General features: G+C 43.3%; 1 protein-coding gene across 6 annotated transcripts in view; it reads right to left on the reverse strand.

Annotated features, from left to right (window-relative positions):
- Positions 1 to 1037: 1037 nt before the first annotated feature.
- Positions 1038 to 23975, reverse strand: part of wizb (WIZ zinc finger b) — a 29731-nt gene continuing 6793 nt past the window's right edge. For 3 of the 6 annotated variants that reach the window (XM_087839572.1, XM_006805058.3, XM_006805060.3), the window contains 14 exons: positions 23235 to 23383; positions 21522 to 23135; positions 20895 to 21332; positions 18964 to 19374; positions 16870 to 17019; positions 15742 to 16278; positions 15206 to 15661; positions 14611 to 15114; positions 12263 to 12838; positions 11950 to 12161; positions 3539 to 3836; positions 3029 to 3194; positions 2212 to 2583; positions 1038 to 2125 (listed from right to left, as the gene is read on the reverse strand). In XM_087839572.1, the coding sequence (XP_087695698.1) occupies positions 2116 to 2125; positions 2212 to 2583; positions 3029 to 3194; positions 3539 to 3836; positions 11950 to 12161; positions 12263 to 12838; positions 14611 to 15114; positions 15206 to 15661; positions 15742 to 16278; positions 16870 to 17019; positions 18964 to 19374; positions 20895 to 21332; positions 21522 to 23135; positions 23235 to 23383 (5893 nt within the window). In that variant the 3' untranslated portion in view covers positions 1038 to 2115. Of the gene's footprint in view, positions 2584 to 3028; positions 3195 to 3538; positions 3837 to 11949; positions 12162 to 12262; positions 12839 to 14610; positions 15115 to 15205; positions 15662 to 15741; positions 16279 to 16869; positions 17020 to 18963; positions 19375 to 20894; positions 21333 to 21521; positions 23136 to 23234; positions 23384 to 23975 lie in introns of all 6 variants that reach the window. The other 3 variants (XM_006805059.3, XM_087839574.1, XM_087839573.1) reach the window with 3 other exon arrangements.

A 23975-nucleotide genomic window follows, 5' to 3' on the forward strand; every position in this document is an offset into this window, starting at 1 on the left:
AATTTGGGTTACATTGAAAAAGGCAGGTAGAAAATGGCAACACTGTGAATGGAGATGTGTAACCTTGAACACTGTGGCCTCACGTCTCCAAGATTAAAAAGCAACTGCAGCCCTGTCTGTTGAAAACAGCAGGCTGTGGAGTGGTAACATCGTGAAAGATAAAACTGTTACCTGATTTGTAGTACAGGGCCTGTGTTTGATTTGAGTTTGAATGTGTGCGTTTAAGGTTTTGACAGGTGCTTTAAGCTACATTCAAGCGAAACATGTATTTTGGGGAGAGTATTACTTCATAGAGTAAAGAGTTTCCCTTTTTGGGTGTGCTTCCACTTTTTGTTCCTTCAGTCAGTCGGAATGTGTCTTTGTCAATCCGCATTAGGGATGCACTGACTCCGGGACCTTACAGGTAACATTTTATCTAATTTTGTTGATGTTTTTGTTGTTCTTGGACAGGGGTCGCAAACCTGTGGTTCTTTTGCTCACTTCCTATGACACGTTTTTTTAAATTTGACGCATGAACAATACAGGATTTTTAAGACTGACACCGGTACTGATATTTGGTGCTTTAAAAACTCAAATATTTTTGTGCTTTCAGACGCACGAAACATATGCAGATTTGTCTAACATTTGTTAGAATGTGCAATTATTTCTTTGCCCTGCCTGACTCATCGCATCAGCTGGTTGTTGTTTTTGTGGCATTCTATACATTGTAGCCAACAGTGAAGTTGCAGAGTGCCCTCTGGTGGCCAAACTGTGCAACACTCATAACATTCATAACATGAAGGGTGTTTCTCCCACCTCATCTTTAGTTTAATTTTAATTTACTGGTTGTTATAAAGGACAATATAGATATATTATAAATCTATCAGGAAATAGCAGGCTCAACTGGCTGATATCAGTGAGCTCAAGTTTAAATTTTGTATTTATTAGCGGATATCAATGTGATTGTTTGTAGATCAGATGGTTGATTGTAGCTGAAGGGGGAAAAAAGGAGCACTGCCTCCTACTAAACTAGATTTTAGTCAACATTAAATTTAAAATCCTCAAATAGGTTTGAACAAAAATTGCTCAAAGCTGTCTCTCTTGACAGTAATGGTTGCAGACCCCCGTTCTAGGAGAACAAAGAAATATTTATTAATTGACTTTTCAATATTTCCAATATTTGTTACCTTAACTTTACTGTCTGGAATATTTATTCAAACTATGCCTAAAAATTTAGTTTATTGAACATTTTCTGATGGATAAACTGAAAATAAATTGCACTTGGGGGAAAACCCCACAGCTGAGCCAGTCAACCAGAAAAATTTGCCTCCTAGGTGATGCTGGCAATGTTTTCCATCTTTTACCTGTGGTCATTTCAAACCACAATATTTCAAAGATCAGGCACAGTTTGAATTTTTAATTTAAAAATTTTGTGACTTTAGTCTGGTTTTCCCATGCTGTGTCCCTTTAATCACAACAGGCCACCGATTCCTGTAAATCCCATCTTATTTGCCAATGAGCAGATATTGTTCAACGAGGCCAATATCAACCAATATCAGTGTTAGGCCCATATATCGGTGCATCCCTATATCATATTAACCTATTCAAATTGTATCATTAAGTGCTGAGTGTCCACATTAAAAGTGCCTTTATTAACACTAAGTGTTATCACATGTTTAAAGTCTGAACCGCAAGACTAGCATGATTAGAACTGTCGCTTAATCTCAGTCAGGACCTTTGGGTGAGAAGTCAAAGCTACCAACATCCTGGTAAGCAATGGTCAAAATCTCACAGGTCTTTTAATGCGCTGTTCATAAGTAGAAGATTGGAGGGACGGTTGTAGTAGACAAGGTGTTAAAGTTTAATAAAGGGTTATATTAAACCCTAAATCGCCCAGTGAATGAGAGAGGTACAGTAATGATCCACATCTGAACATTCAATATAAACAAGGCAAACACAAACATTAGTCCATCTCTCCTTATAACCTTGGACATTTCCCGTAATCACCCATCCCTGGTGTGCAGATAAGCCAGTGGAGCTTCGTTCTCATGGCAACGGGACTTAGTAACAGTCTAGAAAGCTGCTTCAAAAGGTGCTTGGGGCTCAGAGGGCTCTTTGGGAGGGAGAATGCTCCTCCTAAACACCACTTTGTGAAGGCCAAAGGACAGAAACGGGTGAACAAGTAGAAACTGGAAGAAATAAAATGAGTACAGGTGATGAATGTGAGCTTACGCTGTCTGGGTGGGGAGAGGAATAGGAGTTGGAGTTAGAGTTGGCTGCTCCTCTGAGACTTGAACTATCTCTGTGGCAGTGATGGCAGGAGCGCACTCGGCCGTGGGCGAGGGGGAGCGGCTCTTGGGAGTCGTGTTGCTGTTTGAGGTGGAAGTGAGAGCCGGTGCGGTAGAGGTGGTTCTGGAGGTAGAGGTGGAGGCTGGGACAGAGGCCTGGAGCGGCACAGGATCGTCAGCTAGGGCAGGTGGTTCGGTGGCTGTTGCTTTGGCAGCAGCGGGCTTGTTGTAGTTCATCTTGAGAATGTGCTGCTGGAGGTGTCTGATCCAGTCCTCCTGCACCGACAGCGGACCGTGGAACTCGACCTCACAGAATCTGATGAACAAAAACACACTTTTTAGGCTGGAAATTATCACTTACGGCGTTACCGATAGGCAGTAAAATGAATGCAACTACTTATGCTCTAACACAAAGAGATAAAACACAATCCGATGCCGCTAAGCCAGATTCTCTGTCTCTCAGGGGCGGCCCATTCTGCCACTTGTGCTGCAGCTATATCAGAACTTAAGCGCTCATTTATGTTCCCTGAAAATCCCAAATGGTTCGCTCTTCTCAATATAGTGCATTAGCAACTAAAAGTGGAGTACTGCTCGACAGGGCGTGGGAACAGGGATTGCTGCTTGGGGGATTAACAGACTATTTAAAACATAGGCAGACAGTCCTATTAATGCTACAGTCTCCAAATTTCTAATGCTAAGAGCCCTGAACAGTTTTTCCTGGGTCCTGGAAAGCTATATCCCAAGACACAAGTTTCATATACCGGCACTTCAGGGTGTAGAACTTGCCCACCACTTTGACCAGCGGGTAGGAGGGTGGTTTGGGCACCAGGGCGGGGACGGTGCCTGTGCGCGGGGGCTTAGGAGGGCCGCTATCCCTCTCTGTTCCGTCCGGGCAAGATGGGTGCTTCAACGGCCGACGCTCAAAACCTGAGCAAGAGGAGGAGGTAACAAACGAGGTTGGTGCAAAGTAGAGCTACACCAAAATGCTTCAATGTCAGTATAGCTTAGAGGCAATTCAGTCATTTAAAGTCAAAAGGGGTTCAGTTTTCTGCCTAAATCTAAAATATGTATAACATTGTAATATTTCCTTAACAATATAATGTAAAATAGTTAAACATTGACTGAAAAAAGGGAAAAATTAGGGTAATTTCGCCTGTCAAGGGCTTGTTAATGCCAGTATTAACAACTGATTTTTTGAGAATATATAATACATTGTATATGTATGCACCTATGTGATTGAGAGCCAAGACATATGCTCTATCCTCACGTACCTCTAGGCAGGCGGACATTGAGCTCACTGCGCGCCACCTGTGCTTGAAGCGGGTGGCCGCTGCCGAGCCGCGAGAGACTGGGACTGCTGCGACCAGCCCTGATGGGAGCACCCTGGAAGTTGGTACCAATTTCTTCCTCTGCAGTCTTGGAAGAGCCCTGGCTGACCTCGTGGCTCAGTGGACGCACCAGGCTGACAGCCAAAGAAGAAGACCACTGAGAGGAGGAGGAAGAGGAAGCCTTCTGCGATGAGATGGGGAGGATATGATCAGAATCCGCAGTGAGCAGTGAGCTGCTCTTCTGGAACATGGAAAAAATGAGTGATCTTATCAGTAGTAAATTACAAAAAGACTGGCGAGTCCTGGTATACTTGTTACCATGTAAACAGAAACACTGGCACATTAACAAAAGTAAATAAGAACCCAGATAAGACTTTGAATTTCTTCCTATATACCAATAAGGCATATGAACAGAGTAAATTTGTAACTTGGAAGCTAGAGTTAGCTTAGTTTCAAGCAAAAAAGTAGAAAAACGGTTAGCTAGGCTGGCTCTATCCAAAGGTAACAAAATCTACCACCAGTTCCTCTAAAGCTCATTACTTACTAATTAAAAAGTTATGTGACTTTTTTTGAACTCATTTTGGGGAGGATATCTGCCAACAATTTCCTGGCCCGGTGCTGGGACTGACTTGTTAATTTAAGCTAGCCAGGAACTAGCATTAGCCTCCTATTTAGTGCAGAGACAGTATTTAAACTACTATAATTTTTGTTGTTGTATCTTCACTTTCTTTAATTTAAGTGGGTTTATATCATCATCATCTGTGTATCTTTTTTCAGTAGATTAGGTTTATATTGCTATAAGGACAACTGTGTTGTAATTAGCCCCTTTCAAGTACACAGCACCCATATTAGTGGGGTTCATAAGTACCTGGACACAAATTGTTCTCAGCAGCTGTTAATCAACACAAAGTTAGTTAAAAGATGATCACCTGTGTCTGAGAGGTATGAGGTGACATTTAGATTAATACTGACTTTGTCTCTTCATAATCTGACAAGTCCTGTGCTCGATTTTGTCCAGTTCTGACACTTTCCACTTTACAGTATTGTAGGGTGGTTCAAACTCTATTTGTACTTTTCTGCATTTATAATTACATCAATTCTAACAAGATTCCCAGAACCACTGGCTGATCCACCTCTCAGTGTCAGGTCTTTGTTGGATTTCTTAAGGACTTCAGCTTTAGGTTGTTTTTTAAGGCCCACTACATTTGTCCTCCAGTTGTCCAGTTTAATCAATTTAAGAACACACCCTTTTAGCCTAATTATTTGGGGGGTTCACCTTGTTGGTACAAAAATACTATTTTATGTCTCTCAAACTGTGTAATCTTTGACATTTTTAATAGATTCAGTTAAATAATGGGGGAAATTTTGTTTTTGCAACAGGCTAGTTGGTTTTTGCTAAGTTGTCCATTATCTGTAGACACAACACTGGTTCATCCCTCGAGCTGGTCAACAAAAAAATGTTCAAAGACCTTCAGAAAGCCTGGAGAACTACTAGACTCCTTGGAAGCAAGATATATAGAAATGAGGGGGTGGCTCAAGACTTTTTGGCTACGTTCACACTGCAGGCGAAAGCGCATCAAATCCGATTTTTTGACCCTATGCGACCCATATCCGATCATGGTATGACAGTGTGAACGGCACAAATCCGATATTTGCAAATCCGATGTGGGTCACTTTTGTATGTGGTACTGAATCCGATACATATCCGATGTTTTAGAAAGCGACTGCTGTTTGAATGGTCATGTCGCATTAAATCCGTCTTTTACGTCACTGACACAAGACAGACGCCAATTATCAGCTCCGGAGAAGACATCGCGAACGCTTCCTGGCCATCCAGTGTAGATGTCAGTGAAACTGTTGGGAAGACAGCGTTGGAGAAACGTGAACATTTTATTTGTACTGTATAATCTGCAGATTCTGACAGAAATCTGCAACTATCCTTTGAAGCACCGCTCCTCTAAGAACAGCAATAATGATAATTATTAGGTTATTTACATTATTATGTAAATAACAAAATAACTTAAAGCAAAAATTGGGAAACGTAAAGTCCGAAGTCTTTTTATTAAGGGCCATCAGTCAAACAATATTGTTTGCTCTGGGTCTAAACAGAGCGCGTTGTGTGTGACATCTTCTTTTGTGCATGCAGGCCACTTTGAGCGTTCACACTAGAGCGCGTTTGCTGTCGCATTTTATTTGTAGTGTGAACAAGCAGACAAAAAATCGGAACTGAGCATTAAGACCTGCAGTGTGAACGTAGCCTTGTACAGAATGTTTAAGCCCTTAAAATCTGAGCACTACATGTTAAAAGGGTTTTAGCTCCCACCTAATTCTTTCAGCACTTATGCAAAAAATGTGTAATCATGCACAAAATTACAATAATTACAGTCTGGACAGTGCATCTAACTACAACCAATCTAGCTGTGTTAATGAATTAGGCAGCTGTAACAGAAAAGATTCTCTCTACTTATTTTAATTATTAGTATTACACACTATATATCCAGCTGTCCCTGCTGACCATTCTCTCACACCCGTCATGTATAAAATACTAATTAGAAGTCTGATTACAATAAAAGCACTTAGAAATTAACAGACCCTCCAATGAGCTTTACAAAGCAAATGGATGAAAAAATGTGATTAATAGGGAAGGCAAAAGATCTGCAGACATATGGGGACCTAATTTGGGCTTCTACTGACACCTATGCATCAAATAACGGGAACCTATAGCTGAGCTGAGCATCAGACTCGCTCTATTAACATGGATAACTGCAGATATTGGCAACACTTAAAACTCACTGATGGAGTTTCAACCATCAGTGAAAACCACAACCCTAGCCATTGTTGTTTTGGAGACCAGCAAAAAGGTTAACACTTTATAACACAGCGCGTGACTAAGGGTGTAATTCCCCTGCAATAAAATTTTATTTCAGTGTATTTTATTTGAAAGTACAATATTTACCTACAAATTCCTTAAAGGCAGGAACGGCAGAATAAGGTGGTAACAAGTCAGGTTTTTACAGGAAGAAATTAAATAATCATACCAGTATGTACATTTCAGTAGTACGTATCCAATTATAGGTAGCACGAGTGATTTTAAGCATAGCATAACCTAAGGTATTTTACAGAAAAGAAAACAAATTGTAATGTAATGTAATTACATTTAAGTACTGCATAAGTAATTTAACGTGGTGTGCAAATTTATTGCAATTTTGGAGAAACAATATTTCCCCATCTTGATGCATGCTCAATCATCCAGGTAAGGAGATCTCCAAAATTTGATTCTGTTCATCTGGACGTAGCGTTTTGTGGGGGAAACGTTTCGTCACTCATTCAAGTGACTTCTTCAGTCTCAGCTGACTGCAGGTTTCCCCAAACAGTACATTTGCATAATGACTAAAACCAGCCCGCTGAAGGAACAATGGGCTGGGAGGTCAGTTCCTTAATCTTAATTATGCAAATTTTCATGACCATTGATCAACAACCACTGACCAAAACCCACTGATCAAAGCTGACGTGTACCATAAACCTACACATACGTATCAGTATCTAAGGTTCGACTCTCATCATCCACTGGAGCACAAACTGGGTGTCATCAGGGCGCTACAACACAGAGCGAACACCATCCCCACACACACAGCGGCCAGGGAGGCAGAAGAACAGCACATCAAAAAGGCCCTGAGTAAATGTGGTTATCCCAGCTGGACTTTTGTCAAAGCTGGGAAGGCGCCAAAAGAAACCTCCAGCCGATCCAGGAGAGAAGGACAACCACTGCCCAAGCGAAAACCTGTAGTGATCCCATATGTGTCAGGAGTATCAGAGCAGCTGAGACGCATTGTTTCTAAACACCGGGTCTCTGTGGCTTTTACACCCCAAAACACGCTGCAGCAAAAATTGGTCCCCCGACACAAACAGAGTAACATAGTGTACGCTGTTAAGTGCCAGGAGGATTGCCAGGATTTATATATTGGGGAAACCAAACAACCTTTGGCGAAGCAGATGGCACAACACAGAAGAGCTACCTCGTCAGGCCAGGACTCTGCAGTCTATTTACACCGACAGGCCAGTGGACACTCTTTCAATGATGAGGAAGTTCACATCTTGGACAGGGTGGAACGCTGATTTGAGCGCGGAGTCAAGGAGGCCATTTACGTGAAAAGGGAAAGACCATCTCTGAATTGAAGAGGGGGCCTAAGGGTGCATCTTTCGCCATCTTACAATGCTGTGATTGCAGCCATTCCCCAACTCTCTGTGAATGGTACTCGTGGCCATTGATCAGTGGGCTTTGATCAGTGGTTGTTGATCAATGGTCATGAGAATTTGCATAATTATGATTAAGGAACTGACCTCCCAGCCCATTGTTCCTTCAGTGGGCTGGTTTCAGTCATTATGCAAATGTACCGTTTATAAGATTGGGCAAACCTGCAGTCAGCTGAGACTGAAGAAGTCACTTGGATGAGTGACGAAACGTTTCTCCCACAAAACGCTACATCCAGATGAACAGAATCAACTTTTGGAGGAATATTTCCCAAACTTACATCGTACATAAGCTGTGTGTTTCGGGGTCAGGGTCCTGTTATGGGTGAATTAAACCACTGTTAGAACATAGCTTTTAAAGAAAAGGAGTGTCTCTTTTCCTGTAAAATACCTGGAAGTTAGGCAATGCCAGGACTCTCCATAATAACACCCGGATGTTGAAAAGCACAGCAATCGATGCAAGATGGCGAAATATTATGTTTTTCTGCAAACCTACCAAGACATTCTGCAGTTATTAAAACTACTTACATTTGTCTTCTTTCCTATAAAATACCTTAAGTTATGCAATACTTTAAATTACTCATGTATTACCTAAAACTATTTCCGCAGTACTTAAATTTACTTAGAGTATACTAATTTGTTTGTTTCCTGTAAAAACCTGGCTAAAAAACTTACTCCAGTGCACTTACCTTTAAATATTTATAGGTAAATATAATTAAAACAAATAATAATGTGATTCCATTTAATGTGCTAAGTATGTGCTGCGATTGTGTCTATGTGTTTGTGTGGCAGGTACTAGCCAAGATATGCTCTGGCACATGACCCCAGTGAAACTAACTAGCCAACTAGCTTTTAGCTAAATATACTGAAGAGACACGGCCTCTGGGTCTGAAAAGTCAAGCAAATGGGAAAGTACCTTAAACCTGCATTTTGAATAGGCGCTGTGGAATGTGCGGCTGCATAATGATTGTAAGTCAGAATGTATAAAAGTCTATTGAGAAAATGACCCTTGATCTATAAGCTCATTAAACGCTTTTCTAATGAGTTTACCGCCTAAATTGCTAGTTTCAGGTTCTGATTCATATACCTCACTGTTCTTGTTGGGAAGTATGCTCCCATTTACAGTAAAACAGACAATAAAGCTGGATATGTGCAGATCCACTCTTCCCTTGTGTCATCTAGTCTCAAAGAATACACACTGTTTGCTATCGTGTACAGATACAAAGTTTTTGTAAATAAATACAACCTCAGAAAATACATTTTAATGATGTCAGACTTCCTCTTTTAGAAGAGTAGTCTACCCAAAATTTACCTAAGAAAACAGCACATATACTATGAAGAAAATCTAAGAATCATTCCCCCAAATATCAACAAATCTCCAGCTTTAAATGTCACACAGCTGAGACACTGAAACTAAAGAGGCGACTTCTGCAACAGCACAGTTGGCCCAAGCAGACCTTAAAATCCACGATGATGTACTTGAAGAAACACTGAAGGCTTTGATGGGGCTCTTATGGTCCCCTGACTTAAATCATTGGAAACCTGTCATGCTGTGTACGCAACCGAGCCGAAAAGATCTCCAAGGATGAGCGACTGATCTCTCAATCAAGGACAGACAGGTTTAGCTCGCTACAGAAAGTGTTAGAAAGGCCTCTTTATCGCCCAAAGGGCAATACTGCCGACTGACTAGTGGCAAAACATTTTGCCAAAACAGCTCCAATTAGATCAATTATCCCAAATAGTGCCTGGATCAGCAAACTTACTTATATAAGTTATATTGGCCTTACTGACTGGTCAGAATGTGTTGGTCTACATGTCTATAAAAAAGAGCTATCATCACAAAAGTTGTCCGAATGTGGGCGTTCAAAACGTGTGCTAATGCAGTATTTCTTCATCCAAGGCAGTCCAGGCTCACTGGGTTGATGACACCAATACTGTTTTGCGTTTTTTTCCTGTGATACTGGTTAGAATCATTCCAACATATCATACCAGTAAAGTGTAGAACCAGACAAATACTGAATTTCTGGTGCCAGTGTTAAGAGAAGCATCGGGGGCAGTGACCCCCATTACAGCCAGCGGCAATGATCACAAACTGAGAGACGGAACAAAAGATGAAACAGACAAATAAGACACAGGCCATACCTTTCCGATATGAAGTCTATACCTGCTTACAAACAGCCATATTTACTCCACTTTAAGACTTGAAGGAAAGTCTGAGTGCTGTGGTTCATGCATTTAATGTCTACCTACAGTGATGTGTGTCTTGAGCCACCACTCATTTCTTTATGTTTTGTTTCTAAGGAGCCAGACCTTCTTGCAATTTTGTAAAGTGGTCTTGTCGTGGTGTGCAATGAGTCATTTTTTTAAAAGTAGAGCAGATGAAGAGTATCTCAAAGTCTTGTGAAACAGAAAAATCCAGCAAAGGGATGACACACGACTTGAGAGATGCATCTGGACTTTTAATTGATCCATCTACTGTTCACTGACGGCTCATCAGAAATGCTCTCAGTGGAAGGGTGGCTGTCAAGAAGCCATTCTTAAGGAAGGGAAACGGAAAAAAGCTGATGTTATGCCAAATTACACAAGAATCTGAACAAAAATCAGTCTGATAAGACTGATGAATCTTTTTTTTTGTTCAAATTAACATTAATATATATGAAAGAAGTAGTGGAGGCTTCATTTAGCTATGCCACAGTCATACTAAGTATACCTGGAAAATCCAAAACAGAACACCATCAGTCCCCAGAGCCCGGACCTCAACATTACTGAAGGAGTGTGGGATTGTTTTGACAGAGAACAGAAGGAAGGGCAGAAACATCCAAAGAAGAGCTTTGAATGTCCTTCAAGAAGCCTGGAGAACTATTCCTGAAGACTACTTGACAAGAAAGCTGCCTAAATATTACTTAAATATTTACACTGATGCTTGTTAGAATTGTACAAATTCTGATTTTGCCTCATGAATGTTTGCATGTTTCAATACATCACTGCATCTATTTTCCATTTTCTTTTACCGTTTTGATTTTTTGTATTCTTTGTGTTGTTAAAGCATTGAACCCATTTATGACTGTAAACTTAATGTAGTATATAAAGACTTTATATACGTTTTTGCTAGTCACTATTAGCTTCAAGCTAACATTAATGGGGTGTTTTTCCCTGTGGATTTTTATAAGTGGATAAAATCTCCCCCTGATTCAAAGATGTCACGGTATAATAAACTGTTCTTTATGTCAAACATATTAAGCAATAGGAAATAAAAGCGACACGTCCTTTCCACTGAAAAGGTCAAACAGTTGCCCAGGTTTATTAGCTCACTAATAATATTAATGGTATTTATATTATTACACCCTTTTTAACCATGACATCAGTCATAACTTAGGCCAATCAAATCCTACAGCGAGGTTAGTTTGACTACGTCTGTATGAAAAAATAATATGATTACAAGGACATTTAAAAGGTAATCTATTTTGTATGTGTGTCACATCACCACTCAGGGAAAAGGTGTGACAGTGACGCAAATGCACCAGAAACTAATTCAGGCGGGGAGGGAAAAAAAGGGGAAAAAAACATACATTTTCTTCTATCAACAGCACGCCATAATTTATCTGAAGATGAAACATAAGCTGCCAGGCACCCTGGTTACTATGGCAACTATCAAGTCAATAGCTGAGTTGTTCTGGCATCTGTCCCCACAGTGATTTTTGCTTGGTGTAAAAGACACAGGATCTACAGTAAGGCTCAAAGCTGCGAGACTACACGTCTGAGGCTTTCCGTGACACAAAATGTCTGTCGTGCCACCAGCTGGGGCTCGTTAGATCTCCGAGCATGACGCCTATTCAAAGACACTGAGAGGAAAGTGAGCGTGTCAGGAAAGTAGCACAGTGGGTTATGATCTCTCGCTGCATAGCTGTGACACTTTTGTCTGAGGCGCGGGCTCCTCCGCTTACAACTCCCAGTTTTTTTGTTTTAAAATCAAATGTTCACAGCAGTCACAACGGGCTTTGAAGTATCACAGGCCTAAAATAAGACCAAGCGGCTCGGCTTGCTGCACTGATCTGAGTTATTCGGCTGAAATGCGTTACCAAAGACTGACTGCCACTCCTCACCTTCTTTAGGGTGGTGCGGTTACCCTGCATGTAGCTGCGGTGCATCTCCAACACCTTCTGCGGCCTGCTACGCATCCAAGCGCTAAGCGTCTCGATAGGGGATCCATTTACACACCACTCGGTCACGCCAAACTGCCTCAGGTGGGCTCGCGCGTGGCTGGCTAAAGCCTTACGGTTCTCAAAGAAGAAGCCGCACAGCTCACAACTGGGATCTGAAAAATACAGGGAAGGAGTAAAGAGAAGACCTTTTCTTAGCGGATAATGATTGGTATCAGATGAAGTTCAGGGCAAGTGGAGAAAAACTGCATCTTACCCTGGTGTGCATGCTTGTCTGGGGAAGGTTTTCTTTTGAAGGAGAAATCATGTGGAAGGGATGAGAAAGTCTTAAGCTGATGTGGAGATGAGTGCGCAGTCTCCACTGACTGGGCCTCCTCAGACAGAGGCCTTTTCCCCAGTGGGGACATCCTGAAAAACTTCCCTGCAGATGGGGTAGCAGATGGGCCCACAGACCCCAAACCCTGCTTATGGAGCCTTGACCCTGACTGCAGCAAGCTGAGAGGAGATTTACGGAATTTGGAGGACTGGTAACCCGAAGCGCCCAAACCCTCGGAGCCGCTGGCGCCCCCTGTGCTCTCCCAGGAGGGACTGTTCGCTCCGTGGCTGGACTCTTTCTTCACTCCTTGGTCTGACTGCGAGGAGCCACCCACCCCTCTCTTGTGCATAACCTCCCTCAGGGTGTCGATGGGCGAACCATTGACGGACCACTCTGTGATGCCCATCTGTCGCAGGTGGGAGCGGGCGTGGCTAGAAAGGCCTTTGCGATTCTCAAAATATTCCCCGCAGAACTCGCAACGGATATCCCTCGTAGGCTCCACCTCATGGGCCATGGCTAAAGAGATACCAGGTGAAAATGTGCACTCTGTTATCACATACAGTGGATCACACACGACTACCAAATACAGTTATTTTTACCAGGAATACACTACATTTACATGCATTGTTTGTTTAGCATTACATGAGATACACGAGAAGACTTGTCCTACTCTAATCTGTAAGACAGACTGTATGTAAAAGGTGGAAGTAACTGCAGATGTCTTAAACTTGTAATTTTTCTAATGACCAGTAGGGGGACATAAGGTTATATGGAAGCCTATGGGCATGACCCACGGCTCACTTTAACTATGACCTCAGCAAACACTTTCCTGATGCGTTTATGGGCAAAAGTGACTAGTAGTGCAGTTTTAGTGACTAAAACATGATGTTAATTTTGTAAACCATCGTCTAAAAGGACAATACAGTGGTCCCTCACTATAACGCAGTTCACTTTTCGCAGCCTCGCTGCTTTTGCGGATTTACTTTGTGCAATTTTGCATGCTTTTTCTTTTCTTTTTTTTACAGCGCATTTTGTTCTGCGTCCTGATTGGCTGTAGACCACTGTCAGTCAATCTCCTCCGTACCGTGTCTCCTGTACAGTACCGAATGCGTTCAGTTAAATTTACATAAATCTTCCATCGCTAGCAGTGTGACTCTGAAGTGCTGTACTGTATGTTTGTACGTTTTCTCCCCAACAAACACAACAATGTCGACGAAACGTTTTGCACCGTCAAAGGCACCTGCGGTAGCATCCAAAAGGCAGAGGAAGATGCTAACCATCGCACAAAAAGTTGGACTTCTGGACATGCTAAAGGAAGGTAGAAGTTACCGTATTTTTTGGACCATAAGGCACATTGCATTATGAGGCGCATTAAGCGAAACCAAACAGTCAGATAAGTCAAACTTTACAACTCATTCTTCTTATTTCCTCTACTTCCATACCATTGATTCATTAATGTTGAATTCTCTCGCAGCTGCTCTATTCCCATGTTCTGGACCTGAAAGCAGGGTTTGATCTTTGGTTTCATTCTATAATACTGGACTTATTTTTTTACGAAGGTTTGAACTTCGAGATTGTTTAAACAAGAGAGAAAAGTGTGGAAATGTTCATGCCTGTCTGAGAAAACATCTATAATAATTGTAAAAAATAAAGTTGGCTACATCGCGGATTTCACTTATCGCGGGTTATTTTTAGAACGTAACTCCTGCGATAAACGAGGGACCACAGCAAATCAAGATTTGCTATAAAATTTGACTGAAAAGTGGTTAGCCCATGAGCAACCAGTGCCATCACACATATTTGCCATCACACAAAGATGCTGAAGTTGAGGCTTCAAAAAAGGACATTGCCAAATAATGGGTTGTAGCGCAGTAGCTAAGACCATCTTTTATATACAGTCTATGCTTTGTAAAACTTACCAAATATTCTCAAAAAGGGGGAAAACAGCCTGCATGCCTTAGTCCAAAAGTTAATCATAATTTCCCTACTTTTAAAATGTTTTTTTTTTTAATAATTTGTACAAAGAACTAAAATCAGAAAAAACATTTTGTGGTTTTATGCTGTTATTTACAGAGATGTTGCTTGGCTTGCACCAAGTAGCCGCTGATTGTCTTAAAAAATGCTCCTGACTAAACTGAGGTTAATTCAGTCGGTGAAGCAAACAATAATAAATGATTAATGAATACAAACTAGACATGCCAGTACATTTGAAAGGGATTTCCCCTATCTATAAATTATTCCTTAACAATTGTTAAATAAGCACTGAAGACAAAACAGGATTCAAATACCTAAGTTGAGAGGAAACGCACTGTCAGAGCTCCTCCAGCTAGAGTTGAGAGACTCCGCTGAAAACCCTCCAGATCTCCCGACAGCTCCAGGCGTGGTGACCTCTACCTGCACTGGCTCAGGCTTCAGCTTGAGAATCAGCCCGCTAGAAGGCGTTGGTGGAGCCGAGCTCGACTTGGACACGGCGGGCTGAGGACTGGAGGGGCGGGCGAAGGCGAAGGGCAGGCGACTGAGGAGAGTAGCTGAAGGAGAAGAGGACACCGAAAGGGGGGAACGAGGCGGTCCTGGAGAAGATGGCGGTGGGGTTTTGAGAGGTTTCAGCGGGAGGGCGCAAGGCAGGCCCCGTCTCGTGATGATCTCCCTCAGGGTGTCAATCGGAGAGCCGTTGACGGACCACTCGGTAATGCCCATCTGACGCAGGTGAGAGCGAGCGTGGCTAGACAGCCCTTTGCGATTCTCAAAATATTCCCCACAGAATTCACAGCCTATCTCCTTTGGAGGTTCACCTTAGGGACGAGAAAGTTTGACCTTGCGTTAAACAGAGAAAGCATTATGCTTCTATAAATCGTCTAATTTCATGGATACTACAACACTCACTGTGTGGAAGGGCCATAAGTTCCCCACTACTGAGGCGGAAGACCTGCATGGAAGAGGACTTGAGACGCTTGGCAGGTGGGCCAAGTATAGATGAGGCAGAGGAAGAGGTAGCTTTGGATGTTGATCCACTCCCGGTCGTGGTCACCTTGTAGAGGAGTGATGAAGAGGAAGAGGAGGAGAGTGTCAGCAAGGATGGCTTTGAGGAGGAGAGCGTAGTGGGGGCGAGGCTCCGTGGCTCTGTGTGGTTGTCGAGCTGCAATGCACTGGCTTTGTGCTTAAAGTCATCCGTGTCGATGAGCCGGTTCAGGAGGCTGATGGGAGACCCCTTGGATTCCGAGTACTCCACCCCAAAGTGCCGCAGGTGAGCTCGAGCATGGCTGGATAAGCCTTTCCGGGTTTCAAACCAGGCGCCGCACAGCTGACAAACAATGTCTTTGTTGGGGTCAACCTCCAGTGCTATGAACAGAAGAAAGAAATGACTAAACATGAAGCAATGAAAAGATAAAACAGTCATCAGCTAGGACAGCGACACTTACTGAGGTTAAGAGGAGCATCATTCTCCTCTGGCGCCCAGAGGGGTTTGGCTGTTGCAATGGTTGCTGAGCCGGAGAGGTTAGAGGTCAAGTTTTTCATGCCCCCTGCCTTGTGCTCAGGAGAGCGCAAGGGGGAAGACACAGGTAGTAGAGAGGAAATGGGGGCTTTCTTCACTACCGAGGAAGGAGAGCCGGAGTGAGCCGGAGCCGGAGAGGCGCCCGGAGAAGGTGTGGAGGAGGACGAGAGCGGCACTGCTTTCGCTGCTTTGGCCAAGAGGGACAGAGGGATGGGTTTCTCGTCTAAGTCCATGTCCTCATCTTTTGGGGCAACGGACGGGGAGGGGCTCTCAGCTACGAGTGGCTCCTGAAGAGACGAGCTTATTTTGCGCTCCTTGGCAATCCGGCGGAGGAGCTCAATGGAGGTCCCGCTGCCGTCTGAAACGGTGATGCCCAGCTGGCGCAAGTGAGAGCGGGCGTGGATGGAGAGGCCGCGCTTGGTCTCAAACTGAGCTTCGCACACCTCACACTTCAAGTTGTTGTCTGCACAAGTGTGAAAGACAGCATAAGACTGGGTAATAAGCTGTGTCTTACAAATGTTATAAATGTTTCAAACCGCTACAGATGACATCTGTTTTTAGGCAGCTTGAGCACTTACATAGTGTTTTTCTACTCTGCATACAAAGCATCTATACTACGAGCCTTATTCACACACACATTCATCATAATCTAACATTCACACTCTGATGAACCAGGTCCTAGGGTTCAGTATATTCCCCAAGGATACTTTGGCATGCAGACTGGAGCAGTCAGGGATTGAACCACCAACCTTCAGATTAGCAGACAGCCTGCTCTACTTCCTGAGCGACAGCCACCCCAGTTTTAAAACCAGCTCGGGTTATTCTAGAGACCACAGATATCCCAGAATACGCGTTACACAGTACTAGGGGTGCTCTAATTACCCCCTAAAAGATTTGTCTTCCTCTCAGGATTTCCCTTGTGATAACCCCCTCTCTTGTAGCATCTCTGTTACCACTACAGTTTTCCCACTGACAGCTATGATGAGGCTTGGCTGTAGCAAATCCAATCCCCTGTAAACACTCTGAGGTCAGCATTCCCACATTCCTGCCTCACCCGCGGTGTCTGCATCCTCCCCAGGAGAGCGGCTGTCCGTGTTCACGCCGCGCAGCCCCGTTTTCCCGGGGCTTGAGCTCAAACCGTCCAGGGCTGATAGCTGCTGCAGCTCCTCCTCATCTTCTTCCTCTGCTCCCCCCTCGTCATCGCCTAAAAACACAACCGTATCCGTGTTAAGTGCAGAAAATCCACAGTAATTAGGCTAAGTGATGAATGTCATGACAAATCACATTAAATAGCAGTCTGAGGGATGCATCTCAAAGCTAATTATACATTGGGGGAAATAAATAAATAAACTGCATCAAACGCAGATGCACGCATTAAATGCATGTATATGTGGATAAAAGAAGAAAAGAATCAGGCTGTGAGCTGAAAAATCAGCTCAGTCCTGTGAGCTCAATGCCCTGTTATTTTCTCCCTCCTTGTTACAGCAGCGCGTTGTAATGCATTCTGTGGGGGAAATATGCATAAAAACAATTCAAGTAATGAATCCCTGTCAAAAAAAAAAAAAAAAAGCCAAAGAACAAAACAAAAAAAGTAATAACTGCACTACAGTATGAAACAAACGCGACAGTCTTGGTTCCCCGCAGTCAGACATTCCTGGGACAAAAGTGCCATTTTCTGCGACAAATCGGTAAATCAAAAGAGACGTGGAGACAGACAATGCTTTTTGTCTGGTGGGCGGCTCTGCGCTTGTCAGTTCATCTCTTGACTGTAAAAGAGCAGCGATGTGACACCCCGGAACGCAGCGTTATAACACCGTTTATTATGCTAAAGACAACGCCAAATAATCACAGGGCTAATTTCTAAGATCGGAGGCAAAGTGGCAAACGCTAACTTTGTGCCCGTTCGGGCGGAGAGAGAGTGAGCAACCCGACACTTCCAAGTAAAAGTGATACTTCCATTATACTTGGTTGATCCGGATAAGTTGCAATAAGATTACCGGTTACTAACTGCTGCTACTTTGGGTCAACAAAGTTACCACGTTTCCCGACTATTCTCGCGGTCAGTTTATTGTAGGGGGAGAAAAAAAGAGACATGCACAAAAGCATGCACTTGAAGGCACAGCGTGTCCTCTATCAAAAATCAAAGCAAAGTAAAATGGCGAGGATTGGGCAACTGTAGGTAATTTTAGAGATCCTGCAGCATTGGAAATACTGGACGTCATTCGATACGTGTATAATAGAGGGGGAAAAGCACACAGACACACACTCACATATATATGTATTGAAAAGAAAAAAACAAACTGCAACAATAGTATCACAACAGCCAAAATGCACACAATCTATCCCCGCGTGCAAAATCAGGAAACCCGAAACAATAACAATGACCCGCTTTATGAGCTTCTGACATGCGTGTCACAGGCTACCTGCACGCGACACTCATTTTCTTTACGCGGTCTCCAACGTGATAAAGAGTTTTTCTTTCTTTCTCTCTTTCTTTCTTTTTAATGGCTGTTAATCTGGCTACATTGTGACAGAAGATGCGGCGCCAGACGTGCAGTGCGAAGAAGCCGCCGCGCGATCCGAGGGCACGCGGTGCACGGGAATTACGGCGCGCGGTACTCACCGGTCCGCAACCGCAGTGCATCGGACTCCCGGCAGCTGAAGCCAGACAGTTTTTCCGCTATTGTTTGGGTCTGCGGGGAGGTGGAAGCAGCCATTTTGCCCCCATATGCACCGCTAAGCTAAGGCGTGACCAATCGAGTGGAGGCGGAGGTTGGGATAAATGCACCGAGTGCCACATCAACCATGGGCATCAGGGATTCTCTCACTCTTTCCAGCTCTCTCCCTCACACACACACACACACACACACACTCGCGCAAAGGCTGATTTTTCTCAGCAGCCACCTGACTCCAGTACTTCCCACCGAGGACAGGCAGTAACTTCAAAACACATTTCTAACTGCTTTATCATTATCTCCTTCTATCTTGGTTTTATGAGGCAACAGAGAGCCAAGCTCAAACTTCAAACGTGGACAAGGTAGCGACCCATCAGAGCCATCAGCAGCCAGCAGATTAATCACACAACCAATAAGTAAGGTCTGTTTATCACATTCCCATTTTTAAAGATGGACCAATAATAGAAACTCACCTTTACACTCTTCTGCTCCGTCCCGCTTCTTCCAGGATTGGGGAGATGCTGAAGGCAGCACATCAGAAACAGCAGCACTCAGGGTCCTTTCGCTTGTCTCCTCCTCCAGCTTTACTTTAACAATTCCCTCCCCTTCATCCTCTAGGTCTCTCTCGTCTTCATCATCGTCCTCGTCTTCCTCCACTGGAGAGCCAGAACTCCGAGGTGGAGCCGTGGGGATTACGAGGTCAGGCCTGCTGGAGAACAGCTCCCTCAAGATGTGGATCGGGGAGATGGTAACATCCCAGTTAGTGATGCCGAAGTCACGGAGGTGAGCCCGAGCGTGGCTCGACAGGCCAGCCCGGGTATCGAAGCCAGCACTACAGAACTCGCAGTGCATCACACTGAAAGTGTCCGGGTCAAAGTTGGCAACTACAGGGGAAAGAAGCAATGCAAATGATTGAATGTAAAGTAAGGCATGTCATGCCAATGGTTCCCAACCTTTTGTTTGTTTGTTTTATTTTGACCCCCACAAATTGATGGAACAACTTTTCCTTTTAAAACCCCACACACCACAATGCTGGTGTGTTGGTCTGTTGGTCATTTGCTGAGTTACCACTTTGGTCAAGCCAACCCCAAAAATAACTGCCATGAAACTTTGAATAATCATGGCTCTCAAGAGATGAATTTTATTCATTAGTGTACTGAACTTTCCTTTAGCACCCCTATCTGGGTGGTCTCAAGTGAAATCTCTCATGCCTCCACCAACTGTTGGGTTGTTGTTGGACTTATCTGTAGGAACAGATATCTGCATATGAATATGCAGTTCAAAGATTAAACTTTCTGGCGTCTGCTTTCTGCTTGTTAATAAGCAGAATATGAAGGTAAAGAGTCTCTATAAAAAGTGAAAGTCGGATTGCATTTATTAAAATGTAATTCTGATCTACTAACCTGGTATACACCTGCAAGATCTTTGAAGTCTGCGGACCAAATGTTCCTAGTTGTCCCAAGGTCCAGATTAAAACACAGAGGAGACCAGGCATTTGTGGTGACTGCGCCTAAATTGTGGAACACTTTGCCTCTGCATATCAGGACCTCCACAACACTGGATACTTTTAAAACCCATCTAAAGACCCATTTTTAAATCAGTATGAGCCTGTTACTATTGTTTTTATTTATTATCATTCTATAATTCTATTCCCTTCTACCTTTATCCTATTTTATGTCTTTTGCCTTGACTATTTTTATTGTACAGTACTTTGGTCAACAGATGTTGTTTTAAAAGTGCTTTATAAATAAACTTGAATTCTAACTTGAACTAAACCAAAAACCGTAAACAAAGAAAACACAGGAAGAGACATGCAGGTTAACTTTCGAAGGTTTAAGTCATCATTGGTGATGATGACCCTAACACTACCCAATTATTGAATTGTTCTTCCCAGTCTTGGCAATCCCAGAACAAAGAAAACTAACACACAAAAAATGTTCATACAGGGTTAGAGTTGGGTTAGGGTTATGAAAACTTGGCCCTCTAAGTTTTAACTTCTCTCAGTTTTGAGGTGAACAGTTGAAGCAAGGTTACGAGTGGCTGACATGTAAATTTATCAGATTAGCTACATGAACATCTGCAAACATCAGCTACAAAAATAGCCATAAATATGTGGACATAGTTTAAGCCAAAGAACTAACCGGTAGGTTACAAACCACTGCGTTATATTATAGAAATTCAATATACATTTCTCAAAGTGTTCATCACATCAACAAAAAATTAAACACGGAGAAAAATATGAAAAAAATGTAAAAACTTGTATAAAAATATGATGTGAGATATGATAGCCTATATCAGAGTCTTCTTGTAAAGATGTTTTACTCCAAACACAATAAAAAGACGGGGTTCCAAATCTGCAAAGACATCTACATAGTCTAAGAAACACATGCGACAGGGTGCTGACCTTTTTTTTTCTTCTTCTGATAAGAAAACTTCTTCTCAATCGCGTTGACTTCCTCCGGGGATATGAAGTGACGCACGTTGTAACTGACGCCCACACGGTTCAGGTGGCCTCTCACGTGATTGGCAAGCCCAATTCCATTATGAAATCGATCGGGGCAGTAGGGGCATTTCCTCTCCACGCTCTTCAGCGCCTCTGTGTCCTCATCAATCTCGTCTTTGTCTTCATCCAGGACGCCCTCTGACAGGAAACGTCGCACACGTTCCTCGTCAATGTCTTCGTCGTCGTCGCTGTCAATTTCTACAGGAGCGGCAGCGACCCTGGTGCTCCTCCTCAGAAAGAAAACCTTCCCGTCTTTTTCCGCTTCCTTCTTGTCATCGTCCTTTTCGCTCTTCTTGGTGGGGAGCGGTAATGGAGCACTCTGCAGCGATGAGCCATCATCTATCAAGGAAAGAAAATGAACTTTTGATTAAAATTATCACAAAATCTAACTCAAACAGTAGGCAGTGGATGCGCATCAAGAAATCTGAATAAAAAAATAATAATAATTAGCTAATTTTCTGTCATTTCTATCAATCAAGGGTAAATTATAACTCTGAAATTAACAATTGAGTTCTTATTTAGTCTCACCCATGTTGGATTGTGCTCTAGTCTGAGGCCTGACTTCCACTGATGAGCTTTCCTCTTCCCGACACAGCTCTGTCTTAAACTCTGACTTCTGATCTTGGTCCTGCTCTTCCTCTTCACTCTCAGGCAGCTTTTCACCATCCCCAGTGGTGTCAAGCTTGGCCAGATCAGTCCAAGGTTTGCCTCTTGTGCTGAATCTCCTGTTACAGACCACCTGTCTCACAGGCCGAGCTGTAGTGCCGTCTGGTGTTCTGCTGTCATCAGAAGCAGTAACTGCTCGCTGGCTTTTGCCTTGAGTTGCATCATGCTGAGATCCGGATTCAGAGACGAACTCAGGGTCTAGGTTGGGTTTAAAAATTCTTGCTCCCATACTAGCCTTTAAACGCTGTCCAGACTCGTCGATCTCTCCTGGATGAACGAGTGCCCGGTGTTCCATCAGTATGGATTCACTTGAGGTCAGGAAGCCACAGTGACCACAGGTCAGGGAAGTAGATGCCAAACTCAGTGGTGAGCCAGAGGAAGAAGAATCTGACTGGAGAGTGGGCTTTTTCCTGGTGTGGGTCTTGGAGTGATTAGCTAGTGCCTGGGATGTTCTTGTGCTGAAGTTACACTTGGTACAGATAAAGCGGCGACGGTAGGCAGAGAGAGCTCGGGTCTGAGTTGGGGTTCGAACTGAATTTGGCGGGGATGTTTTTAGGTCAAGGACTCCTGGGTCTGTATCCAGTGTTGACACTGGCGATAGAGGTGGAGATTTGACCGTGTCTGGGTCTACCACCTTGCTCAGTACTGAGCCTGGGCCGGTATTTTCTATAACTGTCGGGTCTATGCTTCTATTTTTCAACACCTTGCTGTCCAGTGTCTGAAATTCTTTTGCTTTCCCATTTTCATTCAGTTTCTCAATTTCTTCCAGGATCTTCAGTCGTGACTCTTCGTGCCTTCTATGGTGGTCAGCAAGTGCAAGTCGATTTGGCAGGTTCCATCCACACTCAGTGCACCGAAAGCGGCTGCCCTTTCCAAACCGCCTGACACCCCCTGCGCCACTCTGATTGTGCTCAATCATGTGTTCTTGCAGATGGACCTGCTTTTTAAAATAAATGCTACACTCGACACACGTGAAAATCTCTTTATCTGTCTCCACTCCACTTTCTTCTCCTTCTTTGTCTCTTCTCCCACCTCTGTCTCTGAACTTTATGGGTTCCACCCCTCCCTCTCCAAAGCTGACCTCCTCAAAGTCATAAACCCCTCCACCTCGATTTAGCTGTACTGTTTCAGATTTTTGAGGACTAGATCTTGCCAATTTGGCAGTCTCAGGCAACGTACGCTTTAAGGTGCCAAGTCCTGAGAAGGGCCTGAGCAAGACCCTCTTTTTTCTGCACCGCTGAATGAATGTGCAATGAGCCCAGGGGGCAGGAGGGGGACTCTCTTGGTCTGAGTCTCCGGGGAAGGTGTACACATCTCTCTCAGGCTCCTTGGTTTCCTTTCCCTTGGGCTTTTTTTCTCCCTCCCCGTTGTCCAGCACCACCTCCTCCTCCTCCATTTGGCAACCTTCCTTTGGTTTTACTTTAGACAGGAATGGCTCAGCTCCCTCAGATACATTCCAGAATTTGCTGTCTGCTACTGCAAAGAAAGCAGGAGAATTCTCAGTGAAAGAGAAGATTTTAAAAACAAAGCTATCGAGTGTGCAGGCAGACTAAGTTTATTCAGTATGGTACTTACATTCTGTTTGGCCAGGCTGGGATGTATTTGGCTCCTCTGTCTTTGTGCTCTCATTGTTATCACTGTGCCCCTCAGCGGGTGTAGACATGCCAGTCTTACTATGGAAGTGCTGCATTTTATCAGGTACTTCGTCATCTTCACTATCAAGTCTGGATGTCATCAGAAAAAAAAAATTATTACATCATATTCATAATAAATTTTAAAAAAGTATCTGCCTGTATTCAGGAAAAAATCAGAAATCATGTGTGGCCTCATATTTCTTATTCTCAGGCCCATTGCCACCACTGAGGTCGAGTCCCCCATCTTTTCAGGGAATTTTGTGGGTTTTAGCTAACTAAGGGATGTGTAATTATAAACATGGAAATGCTGGGAATGTTTTAAACTACAGTTAGGTCCATAAAAATTTGGTAAGAGACAAGTTTTTTCTAATTTTGGTTCTGCATATTACCACAATGATTTTAAATGAAATAACTCAGATGCAGCTGAAGTGCAGACTTTCAGCTTTAATTTAGTGGGTTAAAAGAAAAGACTGCATAAAGACGTGAGGAACTACAAGCATTCTTAACACAACCCCTTCATTTCAGGGGATCAAAAGTAATTGGACAAAAATAAATATTATTATTATTATCATAGTTATTTCATTATAATTAAATAACTGAAAATAAAATGTTCATTTCTAATACCTGGTTGAAAACCCTTTGCTGGCAATAACAGTCTGAAGTCTTAAACTCTTGGACATCA

Source organism: Neolamprologus brichardi, chromosome 4 (assembly GCF_056152115.1).
Source record: "Neolamprologus brichardi isolate AB-2024 chromosome 4, ASM5615211v1, whole genome shotgun sequence".
NCBI lineage: Eukaryota > Metazoa > Chordata > Actinopteri > Cichliformes > Cichlidae > Neolamprologus > Neolamprologus brichardi.